The 22906-nt window shown below is 36.1% G+C and overlaps 1 protein-coding gene across 3 annotated transcripts in view; it reads left to right on the top strand.

Annotated features, from left to right (window-relative positions):
* The window catches only part of Atp11b (ATPase phospholipid transporting 11B (putative)), a 103502-nt gene that overhangs the window by 11832 nt on the left and 68764 nt on the right, over positions 1 to 22906 (top strand). For all 3 annotated transcript variants that reach the window (XM_085682342.2, XM_085682341.2, XM_085682343.2), the window contains exons 2-7: positions 991 to 1107; positions 5996 to 6085; positions 8348 to 8428; positions 20477 to 20584; positions 20838 to 20966; positions 22061 to 22164. In XM_085682342.2, coding sequence (XP_085538468.2) covers positions 991 to 1107; positions 5996 to 6085; positions 8348 to 8428; positions 20477 to 20584; positions 20838 to 20966; positions 22061 to 22164 — 629 coding nt within the window. The remainder of the gene's footprint in view (positions 1 to 990; positions 1108 to 5995; positions 6086 to 8347; positions 8429 to 20476; positions 20585 to 20837; positions 20967 to 22060; positions 22165 to 22906) is intronic.

The raw sequence follows: 22906 nt of genomic DNA, 5'->3' as shown, positions 1-22906 counted from the left end.
CTACTGTATTTGCAAAGATGGTATGCTAATTGCTTTCTATTGCTGTGACAAACGCCATGACCAAAAGCAGCTTGGCAAGAAAAGAGCTTACTTTATCTTACAATATATAGTCCATCGTTCATGAAGGGAAGTCATGGCAGGAAGCTCAAGGCAGGAACAGAGTCAGAGGCCATGGAGGAACGTGTGACACTTACTGGCTTACTCCCTGTGGCTTGTTCTCAATCTCTCTCACACCCTGAGACATCAATAATTTATCCAGAAAATGACCCATAGACTTACTTACAGGTCAATCTGATAGAGGCATTTTGTTAGATGAGTTTCCCTCCTCCCAGTTATCTCTAGCTTGTGCCAAGTCAACAAAACACAAACCAACACAGATAGTCTTCTAAATTTGAGGGCAGAGTATGTGTTCCTCAAGAAATATTGTAAACATATTTCTATCTATATTTCAGGAAGTCCTACCTGTTAATTAGTATAAAGAAAAGGTTGAGTGGCATAATCCGTCACATGAATTGTAGTCTTTTGAGAGTAAAACTTTTTGAAACTAAGTTGATCTGGGTATAGAAGAGATTAAAAATAATCTATCAGGCGTGGTAATCAGATTAGCTAGACATATTTCTTTTTCTGTCTACTAGTAAGAATCTATCACAGCAGAAAGCAAGGTACTCGCAGGGATGAAAAGCAGGGAGTGCAGTAAAGAAAGGTTCTATAGCTCTCATATCTGATTTTTTTCTTGTAGCGTGTTTGAGAATGTGAACTGTTTTTCCTTATTGAAGGTATGACTTAGCTCTTTTATTTCTGAAGGTACTGTACCTGTTCACCTTTGAAGAAAAGCACTGGTGGCTTAACTATACTACTTAAGGGGATTCAGCCGATGTGCAGTTTACAGCCAATAATATGTATAATCTGATCAGTTATTTAAAACCAATAGTAAAATATTATACCAACCGGTCTGTTGACTAGTATTCTTTTTCTGTTGTTTGGTCTTAGGGTTTTGACCCACCACATCAAAGTGACACAAGAACTATTTACATAGCCAACAGATTTCCTCAGAATGGCCTTTACACACCTCAGAAATTTATAGATAACCGGATCATTTCATCTAAGGTAAGGATAAACAACTTTATTATTATACTGTAGATGTGGAACTGGGGATATATTCATAGCTCATTTGTTAGAATGCTTACCTGTCTTTGTTCTGTGGTGTTTTACTCTTTTGGCTTTTTGGCTGGGGAGCCACCATTCAGCGCCCAAATAAATCACTCACAGAGGTTTATTCTTAGTTGTGAATGCCCAGCCTTAGCTTGACTTGTTTTTTGTCAGCTTTTCTTAACTTAAATTATCCTGACTACCTTTTGCCTCTGGGCTTTTTTATCTTTCTCTTACTTCTGTACTCTTGCTTTCACTCTTACTCCGTAGCTAGCTCTGGAATCCTCCTTTCCTCCTTTTCTCATTCCTTGCGCTCCCTTCTCCCAGATTTTTCCTTCTGTTTATTCTCCCTGCCTACCAGCCCTGCCTCTCCTTTCTCCTGCCTCACTATTGGCCTTTCAGCTCTTGATTAGACCATCAGGTGCTTTAGACAGGCAAAGTAACACAACTTCAGAGTTAAACAAATGCAACATAAAAGAATGCAACACATTTTTTCATCATTAAACAAGTGTTCCCCAGCATGAACGAATGTAGCGCATCTTAGAACAATAAATATTCTATAATGCTAATGCTTTTCCTCGAACACTGATTTCATCTTTTCTTAGATGTCACCTTAACTCAACAGTCCCTTCCCTGTCCTTTTCTTTCTGCTGTCACATTATTTCTGTGTATATGGTGATGCTAACATAGTAGATCATTTGTGCAGTGCTCCCATTCTCATCTATATTTTGATCATTTTATAGGTTTTAAAATAGCCTAATTTTTTAAGTCCGATTTTTGTGTTTAAAACTTAATTTCAATCATTTCCCTCTTCCCATTCCCCTCCCCAACTCCTCTCATGTCCCACTCCCAGCCATCATTCTGTCTCAAATTTACAACCCATTTTTCTTTGTTACTTTTACATGTATAAGTACAACCTGTTGAGTCCATTTAATGTTGCTTGTATGTTTGTGACTTTATGACTGACCCCTGGGGAAGACTAATTCTACTGCTCTTAGCTCTACTCAGTTACCTGCCTTTGTAAGACCCACTGAGATTTCCTTCTTGTGTGTTAGCATGTTTGTTTGTTGTTTCTTTTTTCTGGTCTTGTTTAAGAATCTATATTGTTGAGGTATTTTGGGTCATATTTCCCTGTCACGGTCTCACAACAGATTTCCTGGTTCTTTGGCTCTTACAGCCTTTTTACCCCCTGTTCTATGCTATTTCTTGAGTCTTAGGTTCAGGAACTGTGTTATAGACATATCCATTGGAACTGGGAATCCCACAATCAGCTTTCTGCAATTTGACTAACTGTGGCTTTTTGCAGTGATCTCTGCTTATTGCAAAGAGAAGCTTCCTTGATGGTGGGTGAGATCTACACTTATTTGTGGAAACAAAAGAATTTAGGATACAGTTAGGAATTATGTTGGTTTAGGGAAGTGGTGGCATTAGGTTCTCTTCTAAGATCCATGACCTCTAACCCCGGGTAGGTTTTCAGTACCAGACATGATTTCCCTCCAATTAAGTGGGCCTTATGTCCAATTAGAGAGATGTTGGTTACTGATAAAATATAATTGCCACCAATATAGATATTGATATGAATTTACCACTGATAAAGATAAACTTTTAGGAGTATTATCATGCTGGTCATTATTGTGGCTAATAGGCATCACAGCTGGGTGGGACTACTGGTTGCTTCCCTCTGTTGGCAGCTTGTATAGCACCTTCCAATACTATGGAAGCTAGTCTTCCAGGAGGAGGCTTTCAGATCAGATCCACTGAGTTCTGTTAAATTCTAATATTTAAAATTCTCATCTGCTAGGACTTGACAGGTCCACATAAAACATTTTAGCTGGTGTTGGAAACTAATAAGAGTCCCAAAAAATGCTGTGATTAAATAAGTGCTTTTATATGGCTGTTTTCTTTTGCAGCCATTTAGGTTTGATGTTTTTGACCAAAGTTTCAGAAATGTGTTTAAATAAGCACTCTCTTTAAAACCTTTCAGCATAACTCAGTCTCCTTATATTGCTTCCCTACTGTTGTGTCTCAGTTGTTTCCAGAACCTCGTAACTGTATTGCTAGCTGAACCTTCGCTGGATTTCTTGCTTCCATTGTGGCTTTTAAAATATAAAATTCTAAGGAGGGTGTAGATTTATCTTCTAAAGATGTTGAGTTCGTGTCAATTAAAAGTTTGCTGACACTGTTCTCTCAAGCTTCAGTGAGGCTGGCATGATGTACTTCTTGTTTTGAGTCCTATATTGTTCTCTGAGAGACTTTCTACAAAACCACAAGGACCTTTGCTGCTTTTTTTGTGTTATGTATTCATTTATGTATTTTATCTTTGACTACAACTGTTGATATTTAACTTTTAATCTCTTTATTTTACTTTTAAGCATCTTAGTGTATCTGACATGTTAGAAATGTATAATGATAAATCATGTTTGTTTGTTTGCTTTTTTTTGGACAGCATGTCAATATGTAGTCCTGTTTGTTCTGGATCTCACTGTGTAGACCAGGCTGGCCTTGAACTCACAGAAATGTGCCTACCTCTGAGAGTTGGGAAGCAGTGGTTTTCAACCTTCCTAGTACTGCAACCCTTTAATACAGTTTTTCATGATGTGGTGACCCCCAACTATAAAATTATTTTCTTGCTACTTCGTAACTGTAATTTTATACTGTTATGAATCATAATGTAGATGTCTGATATGAAGACTTTCTTATATGAGACCCCTGTGAAAGGGTCATTTGACCCCAAAGAGGTCGTAACCCACAGGTTGAGAACTGCTGGCCTAAAGGTATGTGCCTCTATGCCCAGCTTGGATAATGGTTTATCTTAATTCAGTGACCATAGTAACTACCTTATATTAAATTTAAACTTCCTTAAAAATGTTTAATTTTATTATCAGTGTTAGAACTTAGAGTGAAAAGGTCAGTTATAAAGTCATACATGACCATAGAGAAAATAATTCCATTATCTTAACCACTATTACATGATAGTTAAGATAACTTTAAAGTCCAATAGGTTATTTTTAAAGTATTTTCATATTTAATAGTATGTCCTGTCCGTCTCTGTGGTAGGATAAATGCAGAGTTTTTATTCATTCATCCTATTAATATGTTTTATTTTATTTTAGAGACCATGAGAATAATATTTTATCTTTTGTAAGATGCTTTGTAGATGAAAATTCTATCTCAATTTTCCCTTGTTTTTATGAGCTAGCTGAAGGAAATCTCTTCTTTTAAAATTGATTTTATGGGACTGGAGAGATGGCTCAGTGGTTAAGAACACTTGCTGTTCTGGAAAAAGACTTGAGTTCAGTATCTAGCATCCACATGACAGCTTTCAACTGTCTGTAATCCAGTTCTATGGGATCTGATGCCTTCTGCACTCCACGGGTACCAGGCACATATGGTGGTCCACACATAATTTTTTAAAAGATTTATTATTATTATTTGTGTATGTATCTGTGTGAATATAGGCACATGAGTGCAAGTGCCTGTGGAGACTAGAGGCTTCAGATCTTCTTAGAGCTGGATTGACAGGCAGCTGTGGGCCACTGACGTCAGTGCTGAGAACTAAGTCCTCGGAGCAGTGCACACACTCTTAACTGTGTAACCTTCTGTCCATTCCCTTTAAAGGAACTATCTTGAAACCATTTGCCTACTGCCAATTTATATCAGTGTTTACTTTAAAGTTATAGGAGGAAAAATATTGTTAGTGTCATAGTCTATGTAGACATTTGAAAGCACAGAGCATTGCCAGCTTAATTCTTAGAAAGTTTTGTACATTCAGTAAGGTGACCAAGAAATTTCTGTGGAGACACTCTGACCCCTGTAGAACAGTTGCTTTCTACTCCAGTTGGGATCAACCAGAAGAGCCTAGTTGATCAGGACTTTAATTATGCCTGGACTTTACTCAATCAGTAATGGATTTGCCAAAAGCTTGAGGACCCTGAGTTTGAATCTGTAGCACATAAAGTAGAGTTGAGTTGCTCTTGCAGTCCCAGTGCTGGGGAGTCAGACACAGGAGGATCCATAGAGCAGAGATTAAGTCTAAGCGTACTCAACAAATGTTACAACTTTGAACCACAGGATTTTTACTCTCCTCCATCTGTGCTTTTGACCATTATACTCAGCTGTCTTGCTCTTAGGACTTTGTGGCAGTTTTGCATCCTTTATAAATTGTTTTGGTGTTTATCCCATTGGTTGCTTGTCTAATTATTTAACATTCTAGGTCATTTTTTCTATATTTCATGTAAAAAGTGAATAATTGACTAGGCCGTTTCTTTTGTTTCTGACACTGATAGTAAAATAAAATGCTTTTAGTCTTGTTAGCATTCCTGCCAATGCTTTTTCATCTTTTCTACTTCACTTTTATGTAACCAAATCCAAAATATATTGTTAAAGTGTTAAGACGTTATCTCTAGGTTTTTTAAAAAAAAAAAAAATCAACAACTAGTGGTTGTGCATGCCTTTAATCCTAGCACTCAGGAAGCAGAGGCAGGTGGATCTCTGAGTTCAAGGCCATCCTGGTCCACAGAGCCAGTTCCAGGAAAGGTTCTAAAAGCTACAGAGAAACCCTGTCTCAAAAAAAAAAAACAAAAACCAACAACTAGATGCAAAATTAAAGGGTTTCATATCTCATTTTTAAAAGTATACTAAAATTGCCAATAAATAAAAAGGGGGTAAAAGAAAGTAGCATAATTTTTTTTAATTATAGAAACCAGATAGTGTTTGTAGCATTAAGTTATATTAATTTGACTAAGAGATTTATAAATCCAATTTTACTTTTCTTATAATTGCATCTATGTAGTACATATTGTTTTTAAATATTCTTTTATTGATTTCTCTTTTCTTTTTTCCCTAGTATACTGTATGGAATTTTGTTCCAAAGAATTTATTTGAACAATTCAGAAGAGTGGCAAACTTTTATTTTTTAATTATATTTTTGGTTCAGGTAAGTTTTGTCACTCAATGGATTATTTATATGTTCACTGCCTAAGCATATATTTTACAATAGGGAAAAACACATTGTATTCTTCGTTGTTTGACTGTGGAATTTATTTTTATCCTGTAACTTCCCCATTGTATTCACTAATAAATTATCTAAATCAAATCTAGATTTCTAAAACATAGGCTATAAATCTTAAGATCAGTTTTATTTTGTTTCTTTACTACTGTGCCATAGTACTGAAAACTGTAACCTAGTCAAGGAGTGTTACTTGTGATTTTCAGGCACCCGCCTCAGAGTGTACATGTTTTGGCTGTTGCTGTGTAGTGCATCATTTGCATATGTCTGCCTGTGGGATCGTCATCATACAAGATTGTGTGTGTGTTTATTTAAATTTTATTTTAATCAGATATGGCATGAGTCTAAAGTCACAGATACTCAAGAGGCTGAGGCAGATGAAGATTGCTTGTACCCAGAAGTTTGATGCTAACTGAACAACATAGCAAAACCCCACCTCAATAAATTTCATTTATATTTAAAAAGTTTTTAATATTTCCCTCTCCCTTCCTTTCTTTACTTCATCCATATATGTGTGTGCATGTGTGCCTAAGTGTTACAGCTCTGATAGAAAGGTATCCTTCAGTTGCCAAGGATACCTACTGCTCTAAAGGGGATGTAAGCCCTCAAGTCACACAAGTGCCCAAGCCACACAAGTGCCCAAGCCACAGGGCACTCTTAACTGCCCTAGCTGCTGGATCCAGCCCCACACCCTGCAAAGTAAAGAACCCAGTCTCTGTACGTGAAATCCCACCAGTCTCCACCCTGGAAAGCTCTACCGTGAAAAGTTCCACCCCCTTCCCAAGAAACTCTTTGTAAAGCCTGTGTCTTGCTCAGAAAGTACTCCACTGTTACTCGCCTGAACAGAGACAACCACCCTCATAATTTTTTGCCCTTCCAGTAAATCTCTTGTGTGAGGTTTGTTTTGCAGTATGACTTTGTGGCATTCCTTGGCTCTCAGCTGCCAGCATACCTTTCCATCTGAGCTGTAATGCTTACAACGTACCTTAGAGTCTTATATAGTCTAGACTGGCTATGAGCTCACTATCTGTGTCTGTGCTTCAGAAATTACAGATGTTTACTACCATATTCAATCAATTATTCTTAATTCTTAAGTATTTACAAGAGTATTTTGGGCTTAATTACAAGTTTTTCATAAACTGTTCAGTAGCTTCTTAATCTAAATATTTTTGCTTTGCTTTTCATATATTATATATATATACACATATATATTTCAAAATGTAAATTGAAGCTTGAGTGTAAGTCAATTTTTAAATATCGTGATTATCACTTCCTTACAGTTATTATTTTCTGATAAAACCTTAGAATTTTTCTTCAGTGTTAAAAGTTTGTTTTTACTCTAAACTGGTCTATCAGTAGAACCTAGAATTTCAAAAGAAAAGTTAAAATTACTCAGGTAACCATTTTAAAGCTTTAGGAAACATTTAGTTTAAAATGCTTTTCTTCATGAATGGCGAAGGAACTTCTAATTTTATATCACTAGAGCATCTAGTGGCTTTCTTGGGAAAATGATACTATGCTAACTATATTCACATGCCATATATGCAGTTTTCAAATTGCTAAGTTCAACATGTGTATAGAATAGAGCAAATTCAATTGGCCAATTCAAAGTCAAGGGAATTAATAAATCATAAGATTTGTGTTCTTACTAACCAGTGTAATTACTGTAAGTATTCTTCAGCAACTTGTAGAGACTTCATTATGTGATTACATCATACTTGCAGTGCCATTTTCTTAACTCTCATCTTCTGATTCTTCTGCGTATAACAAAATCACTTGTAGGAACAAGTGATGTACAAAGAGATATGAAATGAAGAAAGACCCATCATAGGCAACATTGAAGAACTTAAGAACTGTTAAAGCAATGTGCCTACACATGGTGGTACATGATTATATCCCAGCACTTGAGCAGCAAAGACAAGGGGATCAACAGGAGTTCAGATTTGCAGGGATGCATGTAGCAAAATCCTGTCTCAAAAACCAAAACAACAGTAAAAAAGTAACTGAGGTCAATGTAGCAGTAAATGAGAATGTACAGTTGAAGGGCTTTAACCACACCTATGAAGTAGTCAAGAAAGCAAAATTGTAAACCAAACTATACACATTGTACAATAGTATGATAAATTAGCTATTAATATAACATGTGTAATATAAATATGTAATATTCTTCATTCTTTTCTCTAAATCTAGCTTATGATTGACACACCTACCAGTCCAATTACCAGTGGACTCCCATTATTCTTTGTGATAACAGTAACTGCCATAAAACAGGTATGTAATACTTCTTACCTTTGTTCTTCCAAAATTCTTTCGGAAACCTTAAGTAGTCCCACTCCAAATTAACATTATTGTGAAAACAATTTATACAACAAAGCATCAGATTTATTTAGTACACAAAATTTATACTTCAGGTACCTTGTGACTTATTGCAGTATTTAAAATATATTATTGTCTTGACATAGGTATCAATCTAAAAACATATATATGTACAGGCTAATTTATAAAATAAATTAGTATAATCATTTTGTTGTGATGTTAGTGCTGTTTAAAAAGAAGTATAGTTCAAAGGAAGTAAGTTTATAGAATGGAACATTTGCTTTTGACAGGAACTTCCCTAAATTTTACAGTTTTCCTTGGTAAAGTTATTTTTTGTGTGTCCTAGTACCCTAATGGAAATAATTTCTGCCAGATTATAAATTGACATTAAGATTTAGGAAAAGGAAAATAGAATATTGGATCAACATGCTAATTAAGAAATAAATTCTTTGAAATGTCAAACTGATATTGCTATCACTTCTCAAAACATCTAGCCATGGTCTCATGATACAGAGATGATTTCCTTCTACTAGACAGAGAGTTCATTATATTATCTTACCTAAATCTTCTGTTTTATAATATTTAAGGATAACATGTTGATTGATGGAGAAATAAAATTAATAAATAATTTGCAGTTCTGGGATGAAGTGTATTAATTACCTTTACTTTGCTCTATCTGTTTATATAAAATTAAGTACATATTATGTGTGTGTGTGTGTGTGTGTGTGTGTGTGTGTGCGCGCGCGCGCGTGCGCATGCGCGCCATACTTTGCTGATGAATGTCAGAGGACAACTCATGGGAGTCAATTTGTCCTCCTAATACATGTAGATCCCAAGTATTGAACCTAAGTCATCAGGCTTAGTAGCAAGTGCCTTTACCTGTTGAGCCATTCCACCAACCCTACTTTATTTTTGTTGAAAAATAAAGGATAAGTGCCTATAGATTATCAATTATGTCATATAACTAGTATGTCAGAATAGTAGCCTTAGCTCTCACCAAATTTGATTTCTTTTTCTTTTTCTTCTATTGTAGACTAGGATTCATTTGTGTTATTCAGTAAGCATCTGAATCACTCCAGTTACATATTTTCTTAGTTTTACAAGTGTCATTTATTTCACCAGAGTAACACACCTTTGTCCTTTGGACTTATCTTCTATATTTTCACTAGGTGATTTCTGATCAGTCTCTATGTTGATGTTCTCAAGTTTACATCCTAAAACTATTAGAACCATATAAACACACTGTTGCAAAAGGAGCAATGGGCTGCTTCCCACCTCCCAGCTAGCTTTACCCGAAATAATTACATGGAAACTGTATTCTTTTAAACACTGCCTGGCCCGTTAGTTCTAGCCTCTTATTGGCTAATTCTCACATCTTGATTAACCCATTTCTAATAATCTGAGTAGCACCATGAGGTAGTGGCTTACCGGGAAAGATTCAGCATGTCTGATCTGGAGGCTGGCTCCATGGCGTCTGCCTGACTCTGCTTCTTTCTCCCAGCATCCTATTCTGTCTACTCTGCCTATCTAAGCTGCTGTCCTATCAAAAGCCGAGGCAGTTTCTTTATTAACCAATGAAAGTAACACATAGACAGATGACCCTCCTACATCAACACCACACACACGCGCGCACACACACACACACGCACACACACACACACACACGCTTACTCATTTGTATACTTGCATTTGAACACCTCATAAGAATCTGACATAGAACTCTGTTTTCCCCTGTGAAGCCATTCTGCTCCTGCTACTCTTGCTGCTCCCTAGCTTATTAATGGTTCTGCAGTTCTCTGACTGCTTCTATCTCTGCTTTTAAGATGTACCTAATTAGTTTAAATAACCAGCATCCGTTTCCTAGACCACTGTATTATTCTCTAGTCTTTTACTTCTACTCTTAACCTCCCTGTTTCTTATAGTAGCTAAATTGATCTCTTAACATTAGATCATACTACCCTTCTGCTTAAAGCTGTTGAGGGATTTCTCTTCAAATGTCAGCATCTTTAGTTGTTAATGGAGACACAGACAGTGTAGTTCCTGCTTTCTACATTTTTTACTGCTTTGACCAAACTCCTCACCTGATCATCAAACACAGAAAGCAGGCTTCTATTACACAAGCTTTATGACTTGTTGTCTTCCTTAATTGAAAGGTTCTTCCACATAATTGCATAACTCTGCCCCAGATTTTTTTTTTCAAATACTTAAGCTTTGACTGTTCCTGGCTATTTACCTTCCTCCATTTCCTTTTAATATTCTCTGTTCATATCATTTGTCATGAATTTGTGTTCTGTTATTTTTTGTTCAGATGTTTAGCACAGCCAGGGCAGACTGCCTTGTGTTTTCAGTGACTGATAGACCATTCATGTATGGGAACTTTGATAAACATTTGCTGAATAAATAAATGAATGATCCTATTGAATACTTATTAAAGCAAAGGAAAATATAGTAATTTTGATCCTTAACTCTTAATAAATATTTGACCAACTGTAGACTGCATTTAACTAAAAAATGATACCATTAACTGAATTGAAAAAAATTGATGGATGTATCTTTGCAAAATTAGTTTAATAGTGATAATTGACCACATTTCACTTTCCAAAATTGGTTTAAAAAATATATAATCTAAAGAGAGGAAGCAAATACCTCACACTTCTGTTAATATGGTTGCTACAGATGACTACTAAGCTTAAATAAAAGCCAGATAGTAAAGACAAAGGGGGTAAAATGCAAATTTCAAAGAGAATATTTGCTCTAATGCAATTCATTCATTTTCTTCTTTCTAGACTTCAGAAACCTACATTTACTCTTGTAATAAGAATTTCTAAGTTTTACTCATTTAATAAACACACAGGTGCATTCATATATTGTTCAGGTTTATGTATCCATCACTATGGATCTATCAGACAAAATTTGGAGAAATTATCCGCGTAAATGTTTCCTTATTCTCTTCTCTTTAATCTGATTTGTAAGGAAAATGCTCTATTATCACTTGTCGAATTTTATTTTTTTCCAGCTGTATTGTATATTGTGTCTTTTCTAATCATGTATTGTGAGATACATTGTGTAGCTTGAATTCTAATTGGTCTTAATAATCAAAACCCAGAGTCAGATAATGGAGTAAATGCTGAAAGATCAGAGAAGTAAAGGAGGGACTTTTTACCTCTACCAAATCCTAGGATCAAAGTGGTCAAGACTCTGTCTCCATGAATCCTCAGACTGAATGGACTAAGCTCCTGTCTCTTTTTACCTTATATTTGTCTCTCTGCCTAGCCATGTTCCTTCCTGTCTGCATCTTCTCTAGTGCTGGGATTAAAGACCTGGGACTCTCAAGTACTGGGATTAATGGTGTGAGACAGCACTGCCTGGCTCTGTTTCTCTTTTAGACTGAATCAATCTAGTGTAGCCCAGTGTGGCCTTGAACTCACAGAGATCTATCTGCTTCTATCTCCTGAGTACTGGGATTAAAGGTGTGTGTCACCACTGTCTGACCTCTATGGCTAGCTCCACACTCTTATCTTCAGGCAAGCTTTATTTGTTAGATCACAGACAAAATATCACCATATTCCTCCCTCCTTTTTTTGTCTAAAATAAAAAAGGTTATAACTAATATAAGAAAAACTATATACAACATGTATAATGACTATGTACAGTATATACAGGCAATAAATTCATCAGCAATATCTAGTCCACAAACAGTTGACAAATTCAGAGAAAATACTCCATATATATCTTATTTTGGTGAGTTCAAAGGTTGTACCTAATTCGTTTTCTAACCTAACTTGTATTACCATCCAAAACTATCTTTTGATGTCTCTTCAACCTTATACATTTTACACATCTTCAGTGAATTTTTTTTCTGAATCTGTGAACAAGGAAAACTATAGCAAACAAGTCTTCAACTTCCTCAGAGACATGAGAAGAAAATAACATTGACTGAGTAAGCAGGATGTGCAAGCAAGCAGCTTCCAAAAAATGGGAGAAATGACAGAAACAACTAGCTGACTGTATAGTCACAGTTCCTTTGCAACATTGGGGCATCATCTTTGGCCTACAGCCTAGCATATCTGACAGACTTTGTGTGAAACAGGGTATTCTGAAGGGCTATCCTACCTTATCTTGGCAAGGTTTGGCAGTCACTTTCTCATGTATCTGTTGTGGGAACACCTTCAGCCAATAGCCTTTAAGATACCAGCCCGCTTTGGACGTGGTCTCATGTACTAATTAAGTGCAGATGAAAAGCCTGCATGGCCCTTTTTTTCTGGATTTGATTCTAGTTCCCAGCACAGACAGAGAACTACAGATTGCTACTATTACTTTGAGTTTATCCCCAAATAAGTAAACCTTTGTTATACTCCATTCCATGCTGTTGTGGAACTTGTTGGTACAAGTACAAATTGGCACCCAACATGGGGCCAACTACATCTACATAAAACCTGAGAGTGCTTGGGAAGGAATCCTAGACATAAAAGAACAGAGTTAAGCATGACTTTGAGTGGGCTCTGCTTGCTAAAGGCAAGCAGAGATGCACTTCCTTTAAGAGAAGGCTTCTTGACTCTGTGTTAGCAGCAAAAATCTACATGGCTCCTTTAAGAAATAGCTTCCTGGTTCATACTGGTGGCACAAATGGCTCTGATTCTTTCTGGAGGCTCTGTTATAGAACACTTGAATGGGTTTGTGAGTAGAGTGCTACAAGTTGTTTAATAGTGGTGACATAAACCCACTGTGTCCCTGGAGCTGGGGCAGTGAGAATGGCTTGCAGAGCTGGTGGTGAATGTACCTCTGCCATGTTGGACTGGATAGAGCCAAAAGGCAAAACCGTAATCCTAGCCACACTACTTAGTTTTTTAAGAAACTCTCTTGGTCCGAAAAGGATTCTGTGTGATTATTCAGGTATTGGCAGCCGGGAAATATAAGAGCAGTCTCAGCTTGCATGTATCCTGCTTGTCCAACTTGTACAGCATTCTGTCAGCAGTTGGCTAACTTTTTCCACAAAGTAAATTCCATATGGAGTTTCTTCGACGCCCATCATCTTCTCTAAAGTAGATCGCTACTGTCAGGAGCAGATATGTCTCATTGTCATTAAAAAAAAAAGAAAAAAGAAGAACTTACATCATTAAAACATTTTAAGTGCCGTATTCTGTAGATCTCTTAAGTGTTTGAAGATGATCTGTCTATATAAAATAAATCTGTTTGATCTTTAAAACATTCCTGACATGATTACAAGTTTGCTTGTAATAGGTGACTAATTACTAACCTGTATTACTTTATTATCCTAGATAGTTGATAATAATAACTTTCAAGGACTAGAAATTTGCATTACATTGTTAAATGAGCTGTATAGGTACAATACCTTGAACCAGATCAGAAACACATGTACAGTATGTTCTAACAAAAATAATCTTAAATTTGTATCAATATAAAAAAATCCATGTCAATGTAAAATATTTATGACTATAAGTTACTTTTTGGTTTAAAAGTAAACCAAAAGTAATTTGGTTTAAATAGTCTACCTTTTTATCCTATTTCTATATCTACCTTTTTCTTTTCATAGTAGATTTAAAAATCTACCTTTTATCCTATCATATCTATATTCCCCCTTTTTTTCTTTTCAAAACAAGAACCCTGAATCTATGTTCAACTTTTTTTCCTGACCAGTACCAATAACTACTTCTAACCAACCACCCTAATAATGACAGATATCCATAACACAATGAAAAACCAAAAACCACCACTCTACCTCTTGGGAATGTGGGTGTTATGTTCTTAAATTTATGTTCTGCTGTCTTGGGGCAACAGCATCTTTAGAGAACTCTGGAAGAAAAATTTGGGTTAACTGTCAAGTCCTGGCAGAGGTAGCCGCATCATTTGTTGTCTTGTCTCTGCAGAATGGGAAAGTGCAGAACTTGTCAAGTCCTGGCTAGAGTAGTAAGGATGGATCATCTCAGCTATCTGCCTCTACTTTGTCCTGAGCAGTTTGTAGTCCAAGCCAATCTTTAAGTCGTATTTTTCAGCTTAGTGGTGTTATTGTAGTCCTGGTAGAATTGTTGTTGTGGGACCCCATCCTCCTTTTGGAGACTTCAAAGGTTGCTTGTAGGCATGGTCATGGTTCACTGCAGAAAGTTGATAGAGACTAAAACCCAAAATCATGTACAGAAAACAAGATGAAGCCTTTTTCTAGAATCAGTTAGTACTCTATATGACCATTAATATCATGACAAAAAGTTCAATATCTTATAAATTTTGAGATATTTATGCCTTAAGAAAATAAAGCCAAAGAATTATGAGATTAGTGGCAATAAAATAGTCCCTAAGTTTTTGTTTTTCTTACATTCCATATCAGATGGCTCTTCTGACTTGAGAGAAAGATTTTGGATTTTCCTTTAATAAGCATGCTTGGGTTTAGAGAAGGAGAGAATCACACTTCAACTCCAAAGCCAGCTTTAATCTTTAACTGGACTGTGACTACAAAAAGATCATTTGCATTATATGTCTGTAGGAAATAGCAGAAACAAACAATTGGAAAGATTTATGACATTTTATCCTGTTGAAAATGTGATATACTAATAGGTCAATATACTCTTTTTCTTGGGAAATTTTTTTAGATAATTTGTTCTTTTTCTTCACATGTCTCATTTGTCCAGTGGTCTTCAGATTCCTTAGCTGGATGTCTTCATTCTCTTGAAAAGACGAAAACAAAACCCTTCTCCAACCCTAATTTTGGGGAGATTCCCTCTTGGCAAGTTACATCTGATCAAATGAAAAGAATTTGTTAGTTATGTAAGTTAGTTTAACTTGAATGGTCTCACTGTTTGATGAACTATCTTTTTTTTTTTAATTAAGAGGTCTCCCTTGTTCAAATCTGGCCCTTATCAATTTTGATTCATGGTTTCTCCTGAAACTTTTGTTTTATTTTATAAAGCTGTTTTATCATCCAGAGCAGTATGGTTTTTTACAATAAGCATTGGGTTCTTTAATTGCTCTGGTCAACAGTGACAGGACACTGAAACCAAACTTGACATGGGAGCCTTTGAGAGGCCCTTCAAAGCATTTCCTGATAGCAAAGGGTTACCTTGACTGTCCCTTGTTGATCTACATTCATTACTCCAGTGTCTGCCTTTGCCACACCTTCTGCATTATCCAAAAGGAAGAGTTCTATTTGGATTATGCTTAGAAAAAACACTGTTTCTAGAATGCAATCCCTTTTTAGGTGACCTTGTTTACTGACTTTGAAACACTTGGCATTTCCATTTTTCTTCAAACCTCTGGAAATCAGTCACCTCTCTTATCCAAGTAGCATCATGGTCATGAGATTCAATATTGATTGTATATCTGATCTACTCCTCCAAGGGTGCTGATCTTGCCTTTAACAGCCTAGTTATCCTTTGCATTGTGAATTAGCACTTACAAAAGCCAGAGATTCAATTATTATTTGTCTGACTTCTAAATTTGGTATTACTGTATTTACTGCTGAATTCAATCTTTATGAGAAATCAGCTTAGGTTTCTTTTCGGCCCTGTATCACTTTAGTGAATGACTCAATTTTCTTTCCTACCCCTTCAATTCTATCCCAATATTCAAAGTTGCTGGATGGCATAAAACCAGGGTGTTATACTCATCATACAGAGATTGACTTTGTACATTAGCATAATCTCCCTCTCCAAGAAGTTGGTCTTAGGAGATTTCAATACCTCTAGCCCTACTTTGTTGTTGAGTGGTCTTAGCCTCATCTTTCCACCAGGTCCTCCATTGTAATTGAGAACGAGGCTCCAAGACTGCTATAACCAATTCTCTCCAGTCTTGAGGGATAATTCTCTTTTAAGTTGGCTATTAGTATAACATCTGTTTCACAAAAGGTGAATTCATGCCATATGAGACTATTGCTTTCATGAATTTCCTTAAATCTAGCATTTCCACAGGATTCCAGAGAATGCTTAAACAGCCTTGTGGATATTTGGCATTTGGCACTTCTTATAAGGTGACTGGATAAATTAAGTTTGGTTGTTTGAAAACCTTAGACTATTCCTCTCTAACCTTATAATGCAAGGCTGAAATTGGTTCTCCTGTAAACTCCTTTGTCTGGATCTGAATAGCTTTATGATCTGTTTTAATAAGTTTTTCTGAGGCCTATGTCTTTATACTCATATCAACCAACTTTTTAAGAGATAAACCAAGAATTATCAAACCAACAATAAGGAATATGATAATTAGCATTATTTCAATGCCAATTAAGTTAATTATCTCTTCATTTAATTGATTTAATTTTTCCAATTTTAAACCATGTAGTTTGTAATCATATAGAGACCTAACTCCACTGTAATAATGTTTTCCATTTTTTAACATGGGGAAAGAAATTCTCTTTTAACTAATTCCTGCGTTTAAGAATTCCCAATTGTCTCACCAAATCTGCTGCCAATGAAGAAAGCCCAGAACCCACCATGAGAAAGGAAAACCTAGCCAGCAGGGAAGTGACTCAAACCAAGTGTAGCTCCGGTGCTGGTGGCTGCAAAAGCACAAGCAAGCGGCTTTTTCTGAATTTGTGCCCCACATTGGGCACCAGCTGTAGCACGAATTCTTATTGGTCTTAGTAATAAAAATCTGGAGTCAGATAATGGGGTAAATGCTGAAAGATCAAAGAAGGAAAGGAGTCAGTCACTAGAGAGACTTCTTACCTCTACCAAATCCTCAGATTGAAAGGGGAAAGATCCTGTCTCCATGAATCCTCAGACTAAATAGGCTGAGCTCCTGTCTCCTCCTGCCTTATATTCCTCTCTGCCCAGTCATATCCCTTCCTGTTTCTACTTCTCTAGTGCTGGGATTAAAGGTTTGAGACACCATCGCCTGGCTCTGTTTTTCTTGTAGACTGGTTTAATCTAGTGGAGCCCAGTGTGGCCTTGAACTCACAGAAATCTGTCTATTTCTGTATCCCTCCTGTGTGCTGGGATTAAAGGTGTGTGCCCTCACTCCCTGGCCTCTATGGCTAACTAGTGGCTAGCTCTACACTGTGATCTTCATGCAAGCTTTGTCAGATCACAAACAAAATATCACCACAACATTGCTCTGGTAAATCATAGACATTATTAAGGAAAATCATCTGTTTAAGCTTGTTTAGAAAAATGCTAAGATTTTTGAAATGGTGATACCAGTTAAGGTAACTGAAAGATTCTTTGCTGTAAGCATTGAAACTCAATGAATTGGGATGAATCTGGCAATGAAGTGCAAAATGAATTAGGATTTATGAACTTATATTAAAAGGTTAACATATTTATTGTTACTGTAAACTTTTTTCCTAGCCTCAGAAATGGTATTTTAAGTCTCAGCTTCTTTCTAAAATTGACATATTGTAGCTTAAAATGAACCAATATAATTTAGATGTCTTACAGTGCTTTCCCAAAATGTTTTTTCCAAAAAAGTAGACCTTCAAAAAACAACTATCAGTAATTTGATTTATCACCTTCAGCTCTTATAAGCTTTCTGCCAGCTCTTCTACCTAGCTCCCTGAGCCTTGACAGAAGGGCTTTGCTGAAGACACCCATTTAGGACTTAGTGCTACACAGTCTTTCCTGCTTTTCACATTACCCAGTTGTGGGTATTTGTTGATTCCCATTTACTGCAAGAAGAAACTTCTCTTATGAGGGCTAAACAAGTCACTGACCTATGGGTATAGCAGTAGGTCATTAGGAGTCATTTTATTGCTATGTTCATTTACCAAAATAATGTTAGATTTTCCTCTAGGTTCATGACCTATCTAGTCTCAGGTTCTTGGCTACTTTCGCAGTGTTGGCTATAGGTTCCACTTCGTCGAGTGTGCCTTAAATCCAATCAGAAAGTTATTGGTTACTCCTATAATATCCCATTGTTGTACCTGTTTATCTTATAGGCAGGTCTCTGGTGTGTGTCTTAGGGCTTGTACCTGGACAATATTGTTGATTACTTTAACAGTGTGCAAAGTATCTGCATGTACCATAAACTTTAGTCAGTGGACAGCATAAAATTCTAGTCAGTAGGAGTGAGGTTTCTAGTTAGATACCAACTCTACATCTTTGTGTTCAGTGCCTTAAGTTTTATCTTCAGCAATAGGGCCCTGTGGAGAGCACCCACACCAACAGCCTTAGTAATAGCTATGATGTTCCGGGGTGGGGATTCCCCTATTGTACTTTATGTCCTTACCCTGAAGGTAATTTTATGCATTAGTTTCTAATATTTTATATATAAAATAATGTTTTACATGTGATGTCAGATGTGGAAGTTTTCCCTTGTCATATTACACCAGGACTTAAAAACTTTTGTATTTTAAATTATAATTAGTTTTGTGGTCTATATTTTAAGAAAGGAAAAGAGATCAGCTTCAGATTTGAAGTTTGGTTGGTTTTTGTTTTGTTATGCTTCTGTTTGTTGCCTGCAACAATGCTGAGTGAATTTATGCTGTATGACTAAAACACTTTGTACATAAAAGTCATTTAATGATTGAAATTTTTAGGAAAATACAGAAGTCACGAATGTCATCCTGAACTTTTGGCATGTTTAGCATGGCATTTGTCATTATGGACTTTAGGATGCAATAGCATCCAAAATCAGCTCTGAATATCTTCAAGATATTTATGAGCCCCACCCTTTACTAAGGATATATGAGTTAATGAGTATTGAGAGGAAATGTATCTCTCTCTCTCTCTTTCTTTCTTTGTTTCTTTCTTTCGTTTTCCTCCATTTTCTTAAAGATTTTTATTTTAATTACAACATTTCGTCCTTCTCTTTCCTCCCTCCAAACCCTACATATATGCCTTCCAAGTGTTCTTCAAATTCATGGCCTCTTTTTCATCAATTGCTATTGCATGTATATGTGTATTTATATATACATTTGTTTCTAAATATAACCTGTTTGAGTCCCTGTAATGGTACTTGTTTGTATATTTTCAGAGCTGTTTGGCACTGAACAACCAGCTGGTGAGCTCTCCTGGGGAATACTACCTCTCTTGATCCAAGCTTTAAACAGTTGCCTATAGTTCTTTGTGTAGGCTTGAGACCTCATGGACTTTTTCCCCATGCAATTTGGCATGTTCATTGGTATCCTCCTTGCTTAGCTCATGTTTGGGCAGTCATATTGGTGAGACTTCATGGCTGTAGCTTCTGGTGTTGCTTAGCAGACACAGTGTCAACCAAATTACCTGAACATCTGACTCTAATGCTCTCTGCCTCCTCTGCTGCAATGTTCCCTGAGTGTAAGGTGTGTGGGTATTCTATACATCCGTTGAGTTCTGGATCCCCAATTTTGCATTTTGATTGAGTTTGGTTCTCTGTAGTGGTCTCTGTTATAAAGAGAAGTTCCTTTGATGAGGGGTGAAGATGACATTTATCTGTAGATATAAAGATACCACCCCCTACCCCCCACGCACAACATTCCCATGCCTGCAACCAATATTAAACTGACATCACAGGAGTGAGCTTGTTGAGAGGAAGGTTTCTAGGGTGAGGGTAAAAATGACTAGGAAACACACACACACACACACACATTTTTATGTCAGAGTATCAAAAAAGATGTTTGAGTCCTCAAGTGGAGATATTAGTAATGCAGATAAATATTCACTTTTGGAATCCAGAAGAGGTAGGAGTTGGAGAAAAGATACTTTAGAATTACCAGCATATTTTATATTATTTGAACACATAGAAATGAATAGAATAATTTTATTGCTAAGAGTGAAGTTCATTGAAAAAACTCAAAAAAGGTAACAGGAGAAATCTTCACAGGAAAACAAGGAAGGTCAGGATCTCAGAACACTAGGAACATATATGTAATGGAAACAGAGAGATAATGTTTCTGGTAAGAATAATGCCAGAAATGTCATTATTTCTGTAGGCATCTAAGTAGTCTAATAGAATTCTAGTGAATGTTTCAGGGAAGTGTGTGTGTTTGTGTTGTGTGTGTGGTGTATTTGTTTTCTCATTTGATAAAGTATCTTTAAAAACATTCTGATAGGATAATTTTTCTTCTGTGTTTATTTACAGGGATATGAAGACTGGTTACGCCATAACTCAGATAATGAAGTAAATGGAGCTCCTGTTTATGTTGTTAGGAGTGGTGGCCTTGTGAAAACTAGATCAAAAAACATTCGGGTATGTAGATGCAAAATCGTGTAGAATTGTATTTTGTTGTCATAGTTTTAGTCTTAATTTAAATATATTATAAAATAAAATTCTCTGTGTGTGTGTCAGTGGCAGAGTATTTGCTTCACATGCTCAAGCCCCTGAGTTCCTCTACATTTCAAAAAATACATAAAAAGTTAAATAAACCATCTCTCTGGAACAGAATGGAAACAAATCCTTGCCTTTTAAAGTGTGTAATCCCTTTTCTCCTAATTTCTCATAGGTGGGTGATATTGTCCGTATAGCCAAAGATGAAATTTTCCCTGCAGATTTGGTGCTTCTGTCCTCAGATCGACTTGATGGTTCATGCCATGTCACAACCGCCAGTTTGGATGGAGAGACAAACCTGAAGGTTTGCTCATATATATATTCCAATATTGTTCCAATATTGTTCTGGGTGAATATAACATTTCATGTTTATAATATTTTTCTGTTGGTAAAGTGATCAAGTTTGTCCTAATAAAGTGTTTTTTTGGTGTTTTTTTTTAATATAGGTTGACAATCTTTAATGGATATTGACAGGTTTTGAGTTACTGAAACTTTTTTAAAAAATTTTAGAAGTTGTTGGATTGAAACAATGGCTATGTTGGTAGAGCACTTGTTACACAATACGGGCACCTAAGTTTGTATCCTAGCATCTACTCAATAAAAAGCCAGGCATGATAGCACATGCTCGTGACCCAGCAGCACTGGGGAGGTTTAGGTGGGAATCCTGGAGCTTGATAGCCAGTTAGTCTGACCAAAATGGTAAGCTTTATGTGTCAGGAAGGAAGGTGGAAAGATTGAAGATTACTCCCAAGTCAATTCTGGACTCTTTACACGCATACACATCTGACATCTGCATACTTTTCTGCACAGATGGATACACAGATTCCATACACATGTATGCAAGTAAGTTTTAAATTTTAACAAGTATAATTTTTAAGAATAAAAAAAATGTTATGTATTTAAGGGCATGCTCACCCTGGCTGTGTTCATGTTGAAAGTGGTGAAAGTGGAAAGGGAAAATGTCTTAAGAAAAATAAAATCTTTTAATACTTTTGACACTATTTTTCCCTATTTTTTTTAACCCAGCCTGGCTTTAAACTTCAGGCAACACTAAGATTATAGATATGAACCACCATTCCCAGTTTGATGTATTTTTAGTGAGAAACAAGTATAAATTTGCCCAGTTTTCAGAGGCTAATAAGGTGTGAAAATTCACATTTCTCCTACTAAATAGGATGTAATGAGTCTTTAGACAGTTGTGATTGCTAATGGATTCCATATACAGGTGAATGCAGCAACCCATTTGTCCCTGCTTATTTCTAATTGCTTCCCCTCTGTTATCTTAGCAGAGTGATCTACAATCTAGGCCATGGTTCCATCTAGGAGACATTTGAAGCAGTTGATACCTGAGGTCATACTTAGGTACACATTAATCCTTCTTCAACTTTCATTTTTCAGACACATGTGTCAGTTCCAGAAACAGCAGTATTACAAACGGTTGCCAACTTGGACAGTCTCATAGCTCTGATAGAATGCCAGCAGCCAGAAGCAGACTTATACAGGTATGGGGTATTATTTGGTGAGTTTATTCTCACTTAACAACCTTTATTAGAAGTAAGATTCTAATAGAATCTTATTAAATTTTTAATAATAAAATTTATTCTTATAAAATTATTTTATAAAATTTATTTTATATTACAAATCCTATTAGAAGCTCAGCTTCTATTAATAAGACCTTGTTTTTGTAATCATAAACATAAAAATAATTTTTAAAAAATTTTATGACATTTTATATATTTTGTGTGCATATGTGTTTGGGCACATGCATGCCACTGTGTGTATATGAAAGTCAAAGGACTACTTTCACGAGTCTGTCCTCTACTTCTAACATGTGAGTGTTGGGGAACTTGGATTATCAAACTTGGCAGCAAGTGCCTTTACTCATGAGACATCTTGTTGGCCTTTAAAATGAAACTCTTATCTGATTTGATAATAATATTTGTGAGGCCTGAAATTAAAGTAAAAAACTAAAAGCAAAATTTAATAGAATTCTAAACAAAAGGTACCAATTAAAATTTTATATTAGATTGTGTGTGTGAGAGAGAGAGTGTTTATGTATGTGGTCATGTTGGTTGTGTGCATCTTTGTGTGTGCCTATAGAGACGAAAGGTCAGTGTGCAATGCCTTCCTCAATCATTTTCCACCTTATTTCTTGTCTTCTATGAGACAGAATCTGTTACTGAGCCTGGAATTCATAGATTGGGCAAGACTGACTACTGGTCAGTGAGCTCCAGAGTTCTGCCT

Source organism: Myodes glareolus, chromosome 20 (genome assembly GCF_982192425.1).
Source record: "Myodes glareolus chromosome 20, mMyoGla1.1, whole genome shotgun sequence".
Taxonomy (NCBI): Eukaryota; Metazoa; Chordata; class Mammalia; order Rodentia; family Cricetidae; genus Myodes; species Myodes glareolus.
This window is presented reverse-complemented; position numbering and strand designations above follow the sequence as displayed.